Source organism: Mesoplodon mirus (assembly GCF_964341445.2).
Source record: "Mesoplodon mirus genome assembly, chromosome: 10".
NCBI classification, from domain to species: Eukaryota; Metazoa; Chordata; class Mammalia; order Artiodactyla; family Ziphiidae; genus Mesoplodon; species Mesoplodon mirus.
In genome coordinates, this window is record NC_138986.1 from 107,709,626 (window position 1) to 107,728,088 (window position 18,463).

General features: G+C 45.0%; 1 protein-coding gene across 1 annotated transcript in view; it reads right to left on the minus strand.

Moving 5' to 3' along the window:
• The window catches only part of LOC309811225 (protein FAM170A-like), a gene marked incomplete at both ends in the record, with an annotated part of 36,855 nt that extends 18,645 nt beyond the window's left edge, over positions 1–18,210 (minus strand). The window contains 2 exons of the mRNA XM_082633813.1: positions 14,358–14,875; positions 18,159–18,210. Of these exons, the coding sequence (XP_082489939.1) occupies positions 14,358–14,875; positions 18,159–18,210 (570 nt within the window). The remainder of the gene's footprint in view (positions 1–14,357; positions 14,876–18,158) is intronic.
• Between the last annotated feature and the right edge of the window lie 253 nt (positions 18,211–18,463).

The following is an 18,463-nucleotide window of genomic DNA, read 5'->3' on the forward strand; positions in this document are numbered from 1 at the left end:
TTGCAGAATCCTGGCTTTTATTAGTTCTCTTTACCTCTGTGCATAATTGTCAAAAGGGTACTTCCTGTTTAAAAGGAAACTTAACGTCTTTTTATACCTTTTGTAAAAAGTTGTCCATGTCAATTTAAATATTATTGTTGCAGTCACAAAATCTTTAGGAAGACAAGCAGAGATTTTCAGAACTCTATAAAGACTCTCACATAACAGGGCAACAACGTAGGACCTCCACATGTCTGACAGTCTTCTGTTGGTAGAAATCACATCTCTAAGGATAATTTCTCACTAAAATATCATCTGCTTTACCGCAGTTGCTAAGAAATAAGAAACCCTGACAGTGGTGTTCTCAGAGCTTCCTACCTTATGACGATCTCACGAGTTGGATGCCCGTGTTCTCCCCTACTGGCAGAGGACAGAACTGAGGCGAAGAGATGTGAATAACTTGCCCAGGGTGACACTGCTCGTGAATGGCGTAGCCTGATCAGAGCCCACGCATATTGACTCCAAAACCTACTCTGACTTACATGGTCTCTGTTTACACCATACCCAGAATAAGAATGACCCCTGTGGAAGCTGCAGGCACCCTGTGAGGGGGCCACTGTGTATGGATGGGCAGGTCATTCCTCACACAGCCACTGAGGGGGTTCACGGGGGCATCTGGTATCTGCGTGGGGCTCTGCTCATCAAGCATAATCAGCTGTAGCCACCCCGAGGACTGGGAGCCTTGGTAATTCACAATGAGCACCACGTGGGTTAGTGACTTCTTTTTCTTTAAACCAGTTTCCAGTTTGACTTCTTCTTTCCCTGTCTGTCTTGCTAGGACTCTGCACTGCCCCAGAAGGAGAGAGAAAATGAGCACATTCCAGGTGAGTAGAGCTTGCCTTTCTTGCTGTTAAAAACGCCATTTTTGTACTCAGGTTGGACACAGGTTTTCCTCTTTTTTTTTCTTTTTCTTTTTTTTTTTTTGATTGGAGTATAGTTGATTTACAATGTATTAATTTCAGGTGTACAGCAAAGTGATTCAGTTATACATATATGTACATGTATTTTCAGATTCTTTTCCCTTATAGGTTATTACGAAATATTGGGTATAGTTCCATATGGGTTTTCTCTTTCAAGGAGAGTCTAAGCATATGAGGACCTGAGTGTGCCATGTGTGCTTTTTTTAAAAATTCCTGTTAAATTTAATTGGTTTCGGTTTTAATTTTTGTTTTATTTCATCTTTTTTTATTTTACAAGTAAAAGAAAAATTAAGGGAAATGAAGGACATCTTCCAGTCTACTGCTTACCTGCTTACAAATTAGCTGCTTTTATATTTCTGTAATCTCTCCATCATATGTATTCATGGATGTGTATTTGTATTTATAACATAGATACAGTTTTAAATTGTTTTTTTCATTTAATACTAGCTAACGTTCACTTTTAATTGCTTTATCATGTTCCTGCAAACTTATGCACCTTTTTTTTTTTTTCTGGTATGCGGGCCTCTCACTGTTGTGGCCTCTCCCGTTGTGGGGCACAGGCTCCGGACGCGCAGGCTCAGCGGCCGTGGCTCACGGGCCCAGCTGCTCCGCGGCATGTGGGATCTTCCCGGACCGGGGCACGAACCCGTGTCCCCTACATCGGCAGGCGGACTCTCAACCACTGCGCCACCAGGGGAGCCCTGCACCTATTTTTTAAACTATTCTTTATTCACAGACATTTAGTTTAAAGACTTCTCCTGTTTCAGGAGCACTACAGTGACGGTTTTCCTGATTTAACCTGTTTCTCAAAATATCTGTTCTGAAGAATATTGCCCCTTTTTGCCCTTAACATAGTAGGTTTAGGTATTCAGAATTTAAGAGGTATGTTTTACATGTGGTGCCTTGGATGTTTTTTGGTAGAATATCCAAATACGGCAGAGCACAGCAGGATCAAACTGCTGCTTCACGCAGAAAAAGTCATGTATTGTTAGAAGTTTTCTCACGACCAGAGTTAGATTCAGTCTTCCCCATGCTTGAGTCAGACCCTTTGTGTATTTTATTTACTGGTTTGTTTCTTTTTCCATCTTATATTTTTTTCTAATCAGAGTAATACATGACCTTAGTTGAAAAAGTCCAGTGGTACTTAAAGCACTTGTCACTGCATAGACAGCTCAGAACAATTGTATAAAGAGGTGCTTGGTTTCATCTTTGTTTTAAATATAAAGAATCGGGGTTGTGAAAAAAGGAGGAACCAACTCAGACTCACCCAGAAAACCAAGGGTCTGGAGTCAGAGTATTGCATTCAAGCGAAAGACAGGAACGGGGAAAGAGAGAGTTTTCATTCAGAGACCTGGCACGGCCTTTTGGTTAGTTTCCACATATAACACTCCTTCTCAGCTGGTTCCCACCTCAGTGAGAAAGCAGGTGCCATCAAATACTGCCAGTACTAAATTGGTAACTGTTTCTGGGGCACTTGGCAATAATAATTAAACAGTGAAAGCTTTTTAGTTCAGGATCCAGTGGTTAGAATTCTAGGGAGTTTACTTATGAGTTGTCTGAGAGCCCCAGGTAAATACACAAAAGCTTTCTCTTTCATAGCTGCACGTCCGGTGAGGCTGAGGAAAGTCAGTGTGTGGCATTGGCAGGATGGAAGGAGGGGGTGCTGGGAAGTCTGCACACCTCACAGGAGCCGGAGCAACTTCCCATCCTCCTCGTCTCCTCGGGGCTGCCCCTCTTCCACTGGCCACTGGGTATAAGATTGAGGTGGTGTTGTTTGTCGTAGGAGGCGGTGACCTTCAAGGACGTGGCCGTGGCCTTCACAGAGGAGGAGCTGGGGCTGCTGGACTCGGCCCAGAGGAAGCTGTACCAGGATGTGATGGTGGAAAACTTCCGGAACCTGGTCTCAGTGGGTGAGGACAGCCTTTCTCTGCGAGTGTCTTTGTGACCTTGGTGTTTCAAGGCTTTGGGCCTCTTGAGGTGGTTCCCTGAGTTTGGGGACCAGACTTTTGCAATTCCTGTGGGACACGAGAGGATGTCTCTGGTCTTTCCAAACAGTGTGTTTCAGGTCCTTTTCAATTATTTTGTAAAAGAACTGTAAATCGACAGTATCTTGCTGTACCTTGTGTATTCTTCTTCAGATTTCCCTCCCCGCCATTAGTGGATCATAAAGCCAATTTATTGAGCCCTACGTGTGATTTTTTAATGAAATAAAATAGTATAGAAAATATCAGAGTTTCTTAGGAAGAGTACAACACATTGCAGCAGAAACTCTGGGCGATGGCATGAGTGGTGTGAGAGCCAGTGGGAACAGATTTCATGAAAGGAGACATTGGTTAGATATAGGTCATTCAAGCTTCGTTTTAGTAATGTATACTTTTCTACCTGTGTATCTAGGTTGTGAAATAAATGCTGTTTCTTCAGGGGGTCGTGATACAAAGTTTGAAAAACACAGCTTTCAATACCTTGAATATGCAGTTGGAACTCAAATTTCTAGTAAACTTTCGCTCTAGCCCGTTCATGTGAACTTGTGACTTTGCATGTTCTCATTCTTCAACCGAGATACAAAACATATAGAAAGAGAAGAGAGGCTTTGGTTGATGAATTCAGCAACCCAGATAGAAATTTAGGTGAGAACCAAGCAGCCGTGAGTTCCTGTGGTTAGCTCTCTATCTGTTTTGCTTCTCACCAGCCCTGTGCTGTCCATCACCTGGTCCCAGTTGGAAATCTCTTTCCAGGATTATTGCATAGTCTTTGTACTGGTCACCTGTTGCCACCCTTCTCCTCCCACAGTTTGTTCTTTAGGTGGCAAAGTGATCTTTTGTAACTTTAAGTCAGGTTATGTTCTTGTTTCAAAATTCTCTTGTGGCTTCTTTTACTTAGAATAAAAACCACTTAAAGTGGCTTCTAGAGCCTTCTGTGGGCTGCTGTTCGTTCTCCACCACCTCCCTGAATACACCACCTCTCCTCCCTCTTACCCTATCTTTTCCAGACCTGCAGAGGATGCTTCTGCCACAGAGCCTTTTCCTGGTCCTTCTGTCTGCCTGGAATACTCTTTCACCTGTAATCTTTTAGGCCTCTACTTCTTTCAGTCAGTCACCTTAAAGATGAGGAGGTGGCTGTCCTCTGACCACCCTATGGAAAATACAGTCCTCTCTTTCTTACTCTCTCTGCCCTGCCTTGTTTTGTCTCTAAGCGTTTCACTCATGTACATTTTGTTCACCTGTTTCTCACCTCTCTGTCTTCCACTGGAGGGTAATCCAGGAGTGCAGGAGGAATTCGGGCTGTTATATGTTTATTGCTCACTAGCCTCAGTGCTTAGCATAGTCTTGGTACATGACAGGAACTCTTAAATATTTCTTGAATAAACGAATGAGTTAATGGATAGAGAAATTAGCCTTCCATGAAAATAGCTAGTAGGCGGTGAACAAATCCGAGTGAATAAGGGATATTGCTAAATGTTTTTTTGTCTTCAAATGAATTCCTAGCCTAATTCTAACTTCTCAGGTGCCCATGATGTGTGTATGTGTGTGTTTGCCTTTCTGTACAAGTTGGCCCTCATCAACTTGCACAAAAAATATGTATAGAACCTGTAATTATAACCAAACTGAATAAAATGCTTTCCCTGTGACTTTCCTTGAGCTCTCAGTAGCAGAGCAAATTCATTTGGGGAGGAAATAGTGTTTGGAATGAGGATTCTTATGTCTACTTCTTAGGTAACCCTCCCATAGAAGGAAAGAAATTTCTATTTCCTTATCCCTTATACCAGGGGAGAACAGGTCTCAGAAAACAGCCAGCTGGTGAGTTAGCCTTTCCCTTAAAAGATTTGCCCCGCTGCGTCCCATTTGCCTCCTCCAAAGCCCACCTCACTAATAAGAAATCGATCTTTGTTAGCTCTACAAACATTTTGTGTGTGTGTGTGTGTGCATTTGTATGTACCTTGTAGAAGGCATTTTAGATAATGTCACCTTGAGTGCTTTGATCATTCTTCAATAGTTTCTAGTCTGTTTCTTCTCAATACTTATCACAGGCTATGGAATTTATTCCCAGCTCACTCATAAAGCCCATTCTTCACTTTGGAACTCATTCTTGTTAAAGACCAATGTATCTGTGTCCAAAAATTTTCCATGCTGTTTTTAAAGAGACAGCATTCTTCCCTAGCCTCTAAATTTTGACTCCTGCTTGGCAGGGGGAGTGGAGGAACATATTAGGCAGCACAAATGCCTGAGAAGGATCCAGTGCATAGGTCTTCATGCTCTTTTTTAACCCCACTGATTCTTAGACCCTTTTTTAAAATTAATTAATTGTTGGTTGCATTGGGTCTTCGTTGCTGCATATGGGCTTTTCTCTAGTTGTGGTGAGTGGGAGCAGCTCTTGGTTGTGGTGCGCAGGCTACTCATTGCAGTGGCTTCTCTTGTTTCAGAGCACGGTCTCTAGGAACGTGGGCTTCAGTAGTTGTGGCACGTGGGCTCAGTAGTTGTGGCTCACGGGCTTAGTTGCTCTGCGGCATGTGGGATCTTCCCGGACCAGGGCTCGAACCTGTGTCCCCTGCACTGGCAGGCAGATTATTAACCACTGTGCCACCGGGGCAGTCCCGGTTTTTAGCCCCTTTCATATCCTCCTCAGCACTAACCCCCTTGGTGTGCTGCCGCCTCGGGTGCAGCCTTTCAACTTAAGCAAAACTGTACTTTCCAGTCCTTTTCCTGTATCTGATACCTGACTTGTAAAAGCTGTTTCGCTTCTCTGACTTGGTTCAAACTTAACCTGGGATTCAGAATTGTAGAGAATCCTAGAAATCAAACTGAGTTCACCTGTGCATGCATTTCTTGAGCCCTGACTAACTGCTAGGCACTGTTAAAGCTGTGAGCACAGCAAAATGCTTGTCTTTATTGATACTGTGTTATGGTAGGAATGACATGTAATTTTTGAAAGATGATTTAAATAGTATGTCAGAGTAGTCATTTGGTTTTAAATGGGTTTCATTAATGCTAAGTATTTGGGAGTTTAACAGACCATCTCTTGGTTTCTGTTAGTATATAAACCAGAGAACTTCATTTGTCGTGCGAAAGATAAGCTGAACCATCCTGAGGCTCATTAAAGTCTCACACTGTGTCTTAAGTGTAAAATCTTGAATCTTTGAACAAAGCTTTCACGTGTCCACATCTCTGAATTCTCTGTCCTTCTAGAAGAAAACAATCAAAGTGAGTTGAGGGCCGTTCAAGACAGAGGATCACGTGAAGAGCTTTCCTGCTGGAAAATCTGGCAACAAATTGCAAATGACTTAACCAGATGCCAAGACTCCATGATAAATAGTTGTCAGTTCCACAAACAAGGTGATTCCCCCTGCCAGATTGGGGCAGGACTCTATTCAAATTTCTGAAGATGAGAACCGTATATGAAATGATAAAGCAGGTGATCCCAGTAGTACTGGAAATGCAAGGCTTGCAACTTTGAGAGCCCAGGATTCTTGGAGGAAAACTTCATTGGCTGAGTCACAGAATGATCAGAATAGACACCAGCAAATTTCCATGAAAAATAAACGGTGTCAGTGTAAAGAGGATGTTGACACCATCAGTTGGATTTCACACCACCTTGATGCTCATGGAGTACACAAGGGTCAAAAATCTTACGGCTACAGTGATTATAGAAAAGATAGCACGAGGGTTTCAACACTGGGTCAGAATACCATGATTCACACAGGACAAAAACCTTACCAGTGTAATGAACGTAAAGAAACCTTCACCGACCTCTCCACCTTTGATCTTCACCAGCAATTGCACTCAAAAGAGAAGTCTCATACGTGCAGTGAGTGTGGAAAAGGCTTCCGTTACAGCTCGGTTCTTCATATTCATCAGAGAGTTCACGCGGGAGGAAAACATAGTGAGTGTGATGAGTGTGGCAAGGAGTTCAGTCAGAGCTCACAGCTGCAGACTCCTCAGAAAGTCCACACTGTAGAGAAACCATTTAAATGTGGGGAATGTGGGAAAGGCTTCAGCCGTAGGTCAGCACTTAACTATTCATTGTAAAGTCCACACGGGAGAGAAACCTTGTAATTGTGAGGAGTGTGGGAGGGCCTTCAGTCAGGCCTCTCACCTTCAGGACCATCAGAGAGTCCACACTGGGGAGAAACCATTCAAATGTGACACATGTGATAAGAGCTTCAGTCGGAATTCACACCTTCAGTCCCATCAGAGAGTCCATACGGGAGAGAAACCGTACAAATGTGAGGAGTGTGGGAAGGGCTTCATTTGTAGCTCAAATCTATACATTCATCAGAGGGTCCACACAGGAGAAAAACCCTACAAATGTGAGGAATGTGGGAAAGGCTTTAGTCGGCCTTCAAGTCTTCAGGCCCATCAGGGAGTCCACACTGGAGAGAAATCATACATACGCAATGTGTGTGGTAAAGGCTTTACTCTGAGTTCAAACCTTCAGGCACATCAAAGAGTCCATACAGGAGAGAAACCATACACATGTAATGAGTGTGGGAAGAGCTTCAGGAGGAACTCCCATTATCAAGTTCATCTGGTTGTCCACACAGGGGAGAAGCCCTATAAATGTGAGGTATGTGGGAAGGGCTTCCGTCAGAGTTCATATCTTCAAATCCATCAGAAGGCCCACAGTGTAGAGAAACCTTACAAGTGTGAGGAGTGTGGGCAGGGCTTCAATCAGAGTTCACGACTTCAGATCCACCAGCTGATCCATACCGGTGAGAAACCATACAAATGTGAAGAGTGTGGGAAGGGATTCAGTCGTAGAGCAGATCTTAAAATTCATTGCAGAATCCACACCGGAGAGAAACCGTATAATTGTGAGGAGTGTGGGAAAGTCTTCAGGCAGGCCTCAAATCTTCTGGCCCATGAGAGAGTCCACAGCAGAGAAAAACCATTCAAATGTGAAGAGTGTGGGAAGAGCTTTGGTCGGAGTTCACACCTTCAAGCCCATCAAAAAGTCCACACTGGAGAAAAGCCATACAAATGTGAGGAGTGTGGGAAGGGCTTCAAGTGGAGCCTGAACCTCGACATGCATCAGAGGGTCCACACAGGAGAGAAACCATATAAGTGTGGGGAGTGTGGGAAGCACTTCATTCAGGCCTCAAGTCTTCAGCTTCATCAAAGCGTCCACACTGGAGAGAAGCCGTACAGATGTGACAGATGCAGTAAGGTCTTCAGTCGGCCTTCACAGCTACAGTCTCATCAAAGAGTGCACACAGGGGAGAAGCCTTACAAGTGTGAGACCTGTGGTAAGAGCTTCAGTTGGCGCTCCAGTCTAACAGTTCATCACAGAATCCATGCTGCTGATAAATCCTATAAAAGTGAGAGGAGTGGTAAGACCATCAGAGAGCCCACACACGAGAAAAGTTCCATAAAATGAGTAAAACAAAAACAAAAACAACTCAGGTGTCATGTGAATTCTTCCAGTCATCAAGTTCAAAAGAAAAATAAATCATTTGTTTCATTAAAGTCGGTGTTTCAGCCATAGCTCAACATGTCCCAGTAGTCAGGAGGCCACACGGCAGAGAACTCTGGTAAATGGTGTAGTAAGTTGGAACTTTGACCTCTATTAAATATTAGGGGAGAAGCCTTAGTGTGAGTTTTAGCAGGCCTTGTACAAAAGTATGATGAACATGCCAAAATGTATGCCCATTACAACGTAAATTCCACGAATGCAGCGACGTTTGTTCTGAATCTACAGTCTGAACATTGTCAGCTACTTTGTAGGTGCTCGATATTTGTTCAGTTAATGAATGAGGAAAAACTTTTTGAAAATTATGTTGCAATCCCCTCCAAAATTTCATAAAAATTTGTATTCAGAGCAGTTAACCTAAATCTGGCCTTAAAAGTAATTCAGGGAGACAAAAATTTGAAGTGTTAGAAAACCACTCAGTATTGCAATTTGTAATATTAATGTGGCATCGTCCTGTTATGATGAGCTCCATTTGTCTCCCCCCAGCCTCGCTTCAAGTTGGATCTTATCTTGGACTTCGTCTATCTAATATTCTGTGAATCTTATACAGTACAAATTTAGTTATCTTTTGTGACAGTATAGACTTACTGAAAATGGATTGTTCATCTTGCAATACAGAAAGCATACTGTTGACCCTTTTTTCAAGAATGTCAAGGCAGAGGTTTAAGTGTCAGAAAGAGTTACTAATGACAGTGACAGAGGACAAACATTTCTTAGTAAATGAACTGATCGTTGGTTTCTTATTCACCACATTTCCGTCTAGGTTTTGATGTGATTGTCTCCCAAGGGTTTTAGCATTACTTTCATCAAGACTTCTTAAGTAGAGAAAAGAGGCTGTTTGAAGTAGATTACTTTTGTCAAGTTCTCTATCTCCTTACTCCTCTCTGGCCTGAGATAAAAAGAAAAAAATTATTTGTTGAAATCTGGTAATTTCATCAAACATATTTATTCAACGACTGACTTGCACACTTTTTCCTAGCGGTGGATTGAAAAATTGATTTTCAAAGTGAAGTTGCTGAGTACATATCAAAACATAGAACGTGCGTCCCTTTGATATAGAAATCACAGAATAGGACCGTATAATTAGGAAATTCAAATAGAAAAGGTGAGTAGCATGTCAATGTTACTAAATTTTGTAAAAGTGAAATATTCAATAGGAATGTCTTTATATTTTAAGATAGTTATGTAATAACAGGTCTGTTAAAATGATGGCTTAAACTTAATGACAGAAGCATGTAACAGTTTAATGTATTTTAGGTAGGTACATCACATACCTTAATCAAACATGTATGTGTGTGTGTTAATGCATCCTATCATCTGTAAAGGGATATTCACCCTTCGGTAAACAGTGGCAAGATTTTCAGGGATTTTTTCCACATGTAACTTCCATATTTTAAATTTTTCATTGAGCATCAATTTTCCAGTAAAATACTGTTACTTTTATAGTAACATAGGTAGTAAAATAATGTAAAATATAATATTAAAAATTACTAAGAACATATTAATCCCTCACAGTAAGAAATCCTATCATCATGAGGTATACATATATATGGCCAAAATTAAGGAATAGACCTCTAGAAATCAGTTATAAAAAGAAAAAAATGTATATGGTTATTCAAAGATACAGAATAGTAGTCAGTGTAACGGTCTATTTATAATTAATGCATTTGAAGTTTAGGATAAATCCATGCAGCCCAGAATATTCTGTTTTAATTCCAACAGTAGAAATTTACACATCCTAGTTCTCCTCATCAGGCTTCCTTACTGGGTGAATGGATGGATAGCTCGGGGTACCGGCTTGTCCTTTCAAGTGCTTGGTCTGACTGGAGAAGTAGCTGGGTCGCTCCAGACACTATGACACAGAGAACCATTAGCTGTAGGGAAAAAGGAACTTACCCCCCAAAAAAACTTTTTAAAATTGTTTACAAAGTAACAGTGATTGGGCAAATCCTGAAGATAGAGAGTGGAAATAGGTAAGTTTTAGAGGTAAAATTTATCAACGATTCCCTAAGGAAAAATGTGCATAGGGAAGAAACCTAGAATGATGGGAACAAGTTGCTAAGGAGGAGGTTTGCATACCATTTCCTACTTCTTAGTCATTTCACTGATGTTTAACACTTACTTGGTTAAAGGGCTTTACTCAGCAAAAGATGTATTTAATGTGAGAGGCAGGTTTCCAAGATTGGTTTCCTAGACCACACCTTCACATGTGTATGTAAAGTCCATGCTACCTCAAATTGCATTGCATTAGATGTCAGAAATCCTAGGGCTTTCTTGTTTGGTTTGGTTTGGTAGCTATCAAACCACCAACTCTCAAGGTAATTTGTAGTTTAGTGAGTTAAGTCAAGGGCTGGAAAACTACCTCCTGTGAGCCCAACCTGGCTCATTGCCTTTAAAGCTTTATTGGAACATAAAAGCTCTTTATTGGCCCATCCATTTATTTACCATCTTTGAGTGTTTCCCATTGTGCTGACAGTGTTCAGTGGTTGTGACGAGCACTGATGGCCCACAAAACCTAAACTATTTACTTTCTGGCCCTTGAGAGAAAAAGTCTGTTGATCCCCTGTGGTAAGCCCAAAAGGTTTGTCTCTGTAAGTGAAAGACCACAAGTAGAGCAGAACTTAGACTTGGTTCAGTGAGGATTCCAGAGAGGTTTCCTTTTTGATTCTCATATCTGCCCTTCTGGTTGACCTTGTTCTTTAGTTTGGTTCAAAGACAGTGGTAGCAACTAGGGACTACCTGTTTCTTTCTTCACATTCAATGAAAGAGCTGCTCTTCCATTCTTAGTGTTGAGTAGTTCACAACTCACTCCCAGTGCATGGCTTCCTCTAACCTTGACTCCCACCTATGCTAAAGACTAAATCTTTAGCTTTGTATCCAGTTCCATTGGCCTTTGTAGGGCCTTCAGTTTCAACTCCCAGTTGATAGCTTGAGCTCGAAATCTGTTTTTACCGTTGGGGATTTTCTGTCTTAGCTTTGAGCTTGGCTACATAGCAACACTTTGGGGGACTTGTTATAATCAGCATTTCTATCTTTCTTTCCTTCCTTTTTATTTATTTATTTTTTTAAGGGGATCCAAAGTCAAATTCAGTCAGTGGCTGAATGACAACACATTGATTCACAACCTTGTAGATTCTCTTATGTCCTAGGGCATCAGTGGGAAGGAGTAGAATCCTGGAAATTTGAGGTGGAAATACATGGGCAGATTCCAACAAAGCTGAGGCCTGTGACCTCTGACCTGTGACCTCTTAGTTGAGCCTGCTGTGCTATTAGAAGGAAGTCTGCCTCTACTCTGAGATAGTTTCCTTGCAGGGGTCTGTGGATCCTCAAGACTTGCCTCCACTACCTCTCGTTTTTCCAGACCTAGTAATCAGACTAGAGTCCTTGAAATGGGGACGGGAGCAGGTAAGGGGTGGGTACCCACCGGGTATAAAGGATGACCATGAGGAGACACTCTCTGCTAAAATAAGGAATTGTATAATTTATATCAATAGAAACCTGAGAAATAATGTGTGTGGATTTTGTAGGTATTGAAGCAGGTGGGAGTAATGTAATATTGGGTTAGGCTGGATTTGTTGATACGAGTGCATTCAACACCCATTCCAGACTCAGCGTGTTAGCTTGGCTACCTGGGAATGCCTTCAACAGTTTGCTCAAATGACTGACACCTGTACCCAAAGTTAGCGTATGCTAAAGTCAAAATGCCAGGACTTTCTAAGTATGTTGTAGCAAAATTTCTTGACGTTGGCATGACTGACATTTTGAACTGGATAGCTCTTTGTTGTTGGGAGCTGTCCTGTGCAATGTAAGATGGGCCAGTGGCACATACTCTTCCCTGCCACCCTAGTTGTAACAATAAAAAGTGCCTTGAGGGCTTCCCTGGTGGCACAGTGATGGAGAGTCCGCCTGCCGATGCAGGGGACACGGGTTTGTGCCCCGGTCCGGGAAGATCCCACATGCCGCGGGGCAGCTGGGCCCGTGAGCCATGGCCACTGAGCCTGTGCGTCCGGAGCCTGTGCTTCGCAACGGGAGAGACCACAACAGTGAGAGGCCCACATACCAAAAAAAAAAAAAAAGTGCCTTGATACATCCGTGTGCACCAGCCACGTGGGGCTCATTCATAACACAGCTCCTTAAAGAAAAAAGTCTCAAGGGGCATCCCCGGTGGCGCAGTGGTTGAGAGTCCGCCTGCCGATGCAGGGGACATGGGTCCGTGCCAGGGCCCGGGAAGATCCCACATGCCGTGGAGCAGCTAGGCCCGTGAGCCACGGCCACTGAGCCTGTGCGTCCGGAGCTTGTGCTCCACAACAGGAGAGGCCACAACAGTGAGAGGCCTGCATACCACAAAAAAAAAAAAAATGTCTCAAGACACTGCCACATATTTCCTGGGAGGGGGGACCAAAAGTGTCCCCAGCTGAGAACCACCATTGTAGAAGGTTTACAAAGGCATAGGAATGCCAGACCACTGGAGTGGGTTTATCACATAAGATCTGCTCACCCAAACCCCCTATGTGCCCTGGGAGGGCTCAGAGGACACTTCTTTGCCAGAGGTTTAAGAAACGTATTGGTGAGAGGAGCGTTAGCAGTCTTGGAATGCTCTGTAGCTGCTCTTCTCTGCAGGCCAGGAATGAGAGGGAAATTATGTCATCATAATGGGCTCCCTAAATTCAGTGAGGCTAATGGGATCGTGGGGCATCATGGGTCAAGTGGAAACACTTCATTGGCAGAGATAAAGTGAGCGTGTTTTTCACAATGAACAGCAAAATGAAAGGGCTCATTAGAATGCTTTGATACACAGAGATTTTTTATATTTGCTCATGTGCTATCTCTAGGGCTGAAATAAATGGGAAGTCTACTAATACCCTACTTGATTTGAATCAGGAGAAAAGCTCTAGGTCTGATGAACATGTCTGACCGGAATCAACATGGGAGTTGTGCTCCCTCAGCCAATTCGATAACATGAGTCAGTTCCCATTTCCAGAGCATCTTGAATGAAGGGCAGGCCGTGTCCCCTTGAGGGAGGATATACCCTGGTTTACTACCAACTATCCCGAGGGTGCTTTCTTCTCCCTGGAAGGGATAAAACAACTGAGGTAGAACAGGAAGAGACAAGAAGCTCTCCAAGATCTGCTGGTCAGGGTTACCCTCCAGCGTTGCCTTAATGCTCAGAGCCACACACACCACAGTGAGCTTGGCTCCAGATCAACTACCACGCCACGAAGTTTCTGGAACATTTCCATATCTCGGGGGACCTCATTTCCACGTGACTCTCTTTCCTATTCCACTTTGTCACAGAAGGCTAGGTCCAGTGGTCCGGGTGAGATCTCAGCTCAGGCCCAAGGCTCTCAGACCTCAAAGTTCTGGTCCTGCAAGGGCCCCTGTCCTCTCTTGAGACCACTCCTGGCTCTCTCTGCCGAGAAGGAGCTGCTGGCAGTACGTCCTCTAAGAGTTGAGGTCCATCGTGCAGACCCTGAGAAAACTCCTAGGAAAAGGCTCCACCTTCTTGTTTAAGTCAACAGAGCTCAATTCCTTTGGAAGTGCTGGGTGTGTCCCATTTGATGCAACTTCAGAGCCATTAGGTAAACCAGCACATGTGTGTGGCCCCTTCCCTTAGACTCCTCTGGGCCCTCGTGACATAGGCTCAGAAGACTGCCAGCCTCAAGCCTTACCTCTTCCAAGACCACACCGTCTCCAGGATCTTCTGTCCCATGAATCTCAGTTGCTGTGTGGAAATCAAAAGAGAGGAAAGAGCCTGCCTACGGGGTCTCTTTGGGCTGGGGCCTTCTTGCTTCTCTTCCTCCTCCTCCTCGTCCTCCTCGTCCTCCTTGTCCTCCTCCTCGGGGTGATTTCGGATTCCACATTGCCCATCCAGTGGGCCATGTTGAGATGAAAGATACGGCAGCTGAAGCCCTCCAGGACGCCGCCCTTCACGTGCTGCTGGAGGACCTCCAAGGTGGGGAAGACCCGGCAGCAGGCCATGCACCTGAAGCCGGTCTCCATGGTCACCATCCAGTCCGGTGTCTTGGCCCTGGGTGTCTCCTCGACGGCAGGTGACCCTGATGGGCTGCCTGGCTCTGCCGTTTCCTCATACTCTTTCTCCTCCCCAGTGGGCTCACTGTCAGACAGGAGGTTTTCGGTGGACACATCAGAGGGGTAAGTGCCTACTGTGCACGCATCCTCAGGAAGGGTCACTTCTTCTATCGTCAGCTGCTTTTCAGGCAACTCCAAGGGTTTGTTTGTCTTCCAGGAGACAGCTACACCCTTGTTCACTTGTACCTGCATGTAGTATATTTTCATGCCCCTTTCCTCTTTGTCTGTGTGCAGATCGTTCTTACAGGGTGAAGAGGGTGAGGAGGAGACACAGTGTGATGGGGGAGCGGTCTCCCCTTTTTCCTGAACCTGGGCTAGGTGTGCGGTAGGCTGGGCAGTGTCTCGATGTGATCTCCGGATTCCTGAAAAAGGAAATTAAAAACATAATAACATGCATGGGCCATGCCAGAAGCTGAGGGAGCAGGTGTGGTAGACGAGAGAGGGACACTTGCATGACGTAGCTATGTCATGAGCTTTGTGTCTGTTGGCCGTAGGAGGCAGTGGTGTATCTGGTGTCATCTGTGGGCTTTTTTCTGCGTGTTGGGGGATACTGGAGCGGTGTCTGTATACACGGGTGTGGAGTACAGTGGTGAGGACTGTGGTATGTGAGGGATGCGGATGGATGCGTGTATGATGAGGAGTGTGAGTTTGGGAATATCGGTGGTGCATTCCTTGTGGAATGGGGCGGTGGTGCAGGAGGAGAGTACTGTGGATCACGTGCTTGGGGTTCATGTGTGCACTGAGAAGGGCTGTGCCTGGAGGGCGCATGTGTGTGTGAGCTGTGTGGACCTGAGCTGGATGGTGCTGCTCTCAGCCTGGAGGTCTATGATGCAGAACTCTGTCCTTCTCTGGAAGCAAAGGCAAAGAGAAACCCTACATTTTCCTCTGAAGATGCTTAATCTGGTCCCTCTTCCCTCCACCTCAAGTCCAGACCTTTCCGGCCCCTGCTCCTTGACTTCCCCACCATGGTAGTACCAGGATTGACACCCGCCCCCCACCCCTGACTCAGCTGGGATCCACGCCCTCGTAACAGCTCAGCCATGCTGCCCAGGCTCCTCCACAGAGCCCTCATCACCTCTGATGACCCTGGGTTTCCTCTCAGCCTCCCTGGGATCTGTGTGCCTCCTGCCTCACAGCCAAGCACCCGCTCACCTGAGGAGCCCCGCGCCCTTACCGGCGTAGATGAGCTTGTGCGGAGAAGAAGCACAGGAGAAGTGTTTAGGTGGAGAGGAGACCTCCCCTGCCCCTGGGCTGCAGCCTTGGGCCACCACAGTGGATCCAAGCCGAGGGGGATCCTCTTGTGACTTCGAGATTCCTGAGGGAGGAATGAAAGGCTCAGGGTGGGTTCATCAGTCCTCTGTCCACAAATATTTACTGAGTGTGTGACACGTGTCAGGTGCAGTGAATACACACAGTTGAGAGTGTGGTTCCCAGTGTATACTCCAGGATTTAATTCCAATCAGTACTTACTCTGTCACTGTCTTGTTGGTAATGTCGGCCTCGGTGGTGACTGTGAGTATGTGGGAAGAGTGAGTGATGTGTATCAGTTAAGTCTGTGGTAAGTGTGGGGTTAGCATGGGGAGCACGGTGCAGATGTGTCTTATCTGTGTCTGTGGCCTTTGTGTGCATGGGTTCTGTTCACAAGTCTGCAATTCTGGGACATGTAACTTTTCCTCATTACATGGTGGGGCTTGTATTTATGGTGTGTGTTCATTCATTCATTCACCAAGATTCAGTAAGCAGCTACTCCTGTGTATCTGGCACTCTTCCATTGTTCTAGTCTCTGGTAATGCTGCACATTCTAGTAGTGGAAGACACAGACTAAACAAAAATACATTAAATATATAATACCTGAGCTGCTGGTAAGTATATAAGGGTTGCCAAACTAAGCAAAGAAAAATACAGGGCACCCAGTTAAATTTCAGTTTCAGATAAACCCAGAATAATTTTTTAGTGTAAGTATTCCCATGCAGTATTTGGTCTTACTTACTTTTAGTGTAAGTATGGCCCGTACAATATTTGGGACATACAGATACTGAAAAATTACTTGTTGTTTATCTGGAATTCAAATTGAACTGGATAGCCCATATTTTCTCTGGCAATCCTGACATGGGTTACTGAGACTGTGGTTTCCTGTGGTTTGTACAAAGCGGGTCTGGCATTACTCAAGAATGTGTTATAAGTGTGGTGTGTATGACACGTGACTGGTTCTTATAGAGGTATATAGAGATGGCTGAAGTTAGCTGTGTTTGTGCGAGAGTTGAGCAGATACATAAATATATAGTGTGTGTGTGTGTGTGTCCTATATATATAGTGTGTGTGTCTATATACATATCTCATCTCCAGCGTTTGGTGTTGGAGGACAGGATTGTGGTACAGATGGGTTGTATGAGAACGTAGTATAGGAGGGATGCGTGTATATACCTCCATGTGCTGTGTGTGGTTTACTAAGGAAGTTATATGTGGGGTGAGTGATATTTTTGCTGTATCAGAGTGTACATGGGTGTATGAGTTACTGTCTCATAAAACACCCCTAACAAGAATTCTGTATTCACTCTTACGTACACCGAGTGTCACCCACGTCCAGGCAGGGTGACAAGAACTTTACCACGCAGACTTTATATCTGATAAGCACTCTACCCCCATTCATCCTGCTCATCTCTGCACTATGACACACACACACGCACAGACACAGTCACACACACACACACAGAAACATAGAGAAAAATATTCAGAATGGTTAGGGGCAGTCATTGCCTTCCCCAGCCTGTCCCAGCCACTGCCTGAAAATCTGCCTGCTGTCTAGACCTCCATTGCCAGGGCCCACCCTACAGTCTCCAGTGTCCTGGGCCTGGTAGGAGCTACTGGGCTCTAATCTGGGGCAGAGGCCTCTAGCTGGAACTCTGAGGTGAGCACTCCCGCCCAGGGCATGCTACTCACCTACATTTAATGCACGCAGGCACCCCGTGGCCCGTGGCTCTCAGAGCTCCCCGCAGGACCATGAGGACCTTTCTCACCCCCGCCCACGCGGTCTCAGTCTCTGGAAAACCCTTCCCTTCCCTTGATCTCCTTTGGGAAATTCTTCCTGTTGAAGGAATAAATCCTCCTTGCTTTCAATATGACACCATCCCTAGACAAACAATCTTCTTTCAAAGTACATTCAACTTGTCAAGATATTTTTCAACAGGGCCTTCAACTCATGGGGCTTCTCTTTCCACTTTGGTAAAAGAGGCCAAGCAACTCATGGGTCTCTCTCAGCATCCTTGCATCCTTCACATCCCCCACCTCATGACCCCAGGGAAAGATCCAAGAGAATAAGAGAGAAATCGGGAACTGAGAAAAGCTGCACCTCTAGGTCTGCGCAAGCAGGATGCAGCCTGCTGTGAGACCGACAAAGCTCCAGGCCCGCCAGCCCCAGGAGAGAGTCGCCAGACCAGCGGAGCTGACCTCCCATCTCCCAGGGGCATCTGGCCGTTCTGTGCCGTCTCACACCACAGGGACGCTCCGGATGTATACGGCAGCATCAGTGAGACGAGGTCTCTCGCTACCTGCTTCACAGGTGACACGTTCTCAGTCCCCCCCATCCTAGAGAAGGTTTAGTTTGGCAGAAACCCATGTGCCCCAGACAAGTTGCCCCCCACATACCTCCTCCGTTCTCGGCAGTTTCCTGGGACTCTTCATTTTCCAGATGTTTCCTCTTTTGTCACCGTTTCATGGTACTAACTAGAAGTCTCCCTTAGAAGATGCCTCAAGAGATGTCCAACTCCTCCTCTTCCCTACAGGTTGGCCCTTCTTGGCTCTTGGGCAATCCGTTGAAATGATTCAATACAAGCAGCCTAAATGGCTGAAAAACTTGTACCACTTAGTGAACCAGCAGTACTGCCTAGTGCTCACCAGGGCTGTTATGTTTGCAAGGTTGCCAGGCGCACAGTGGAATACTGTGACCTCAG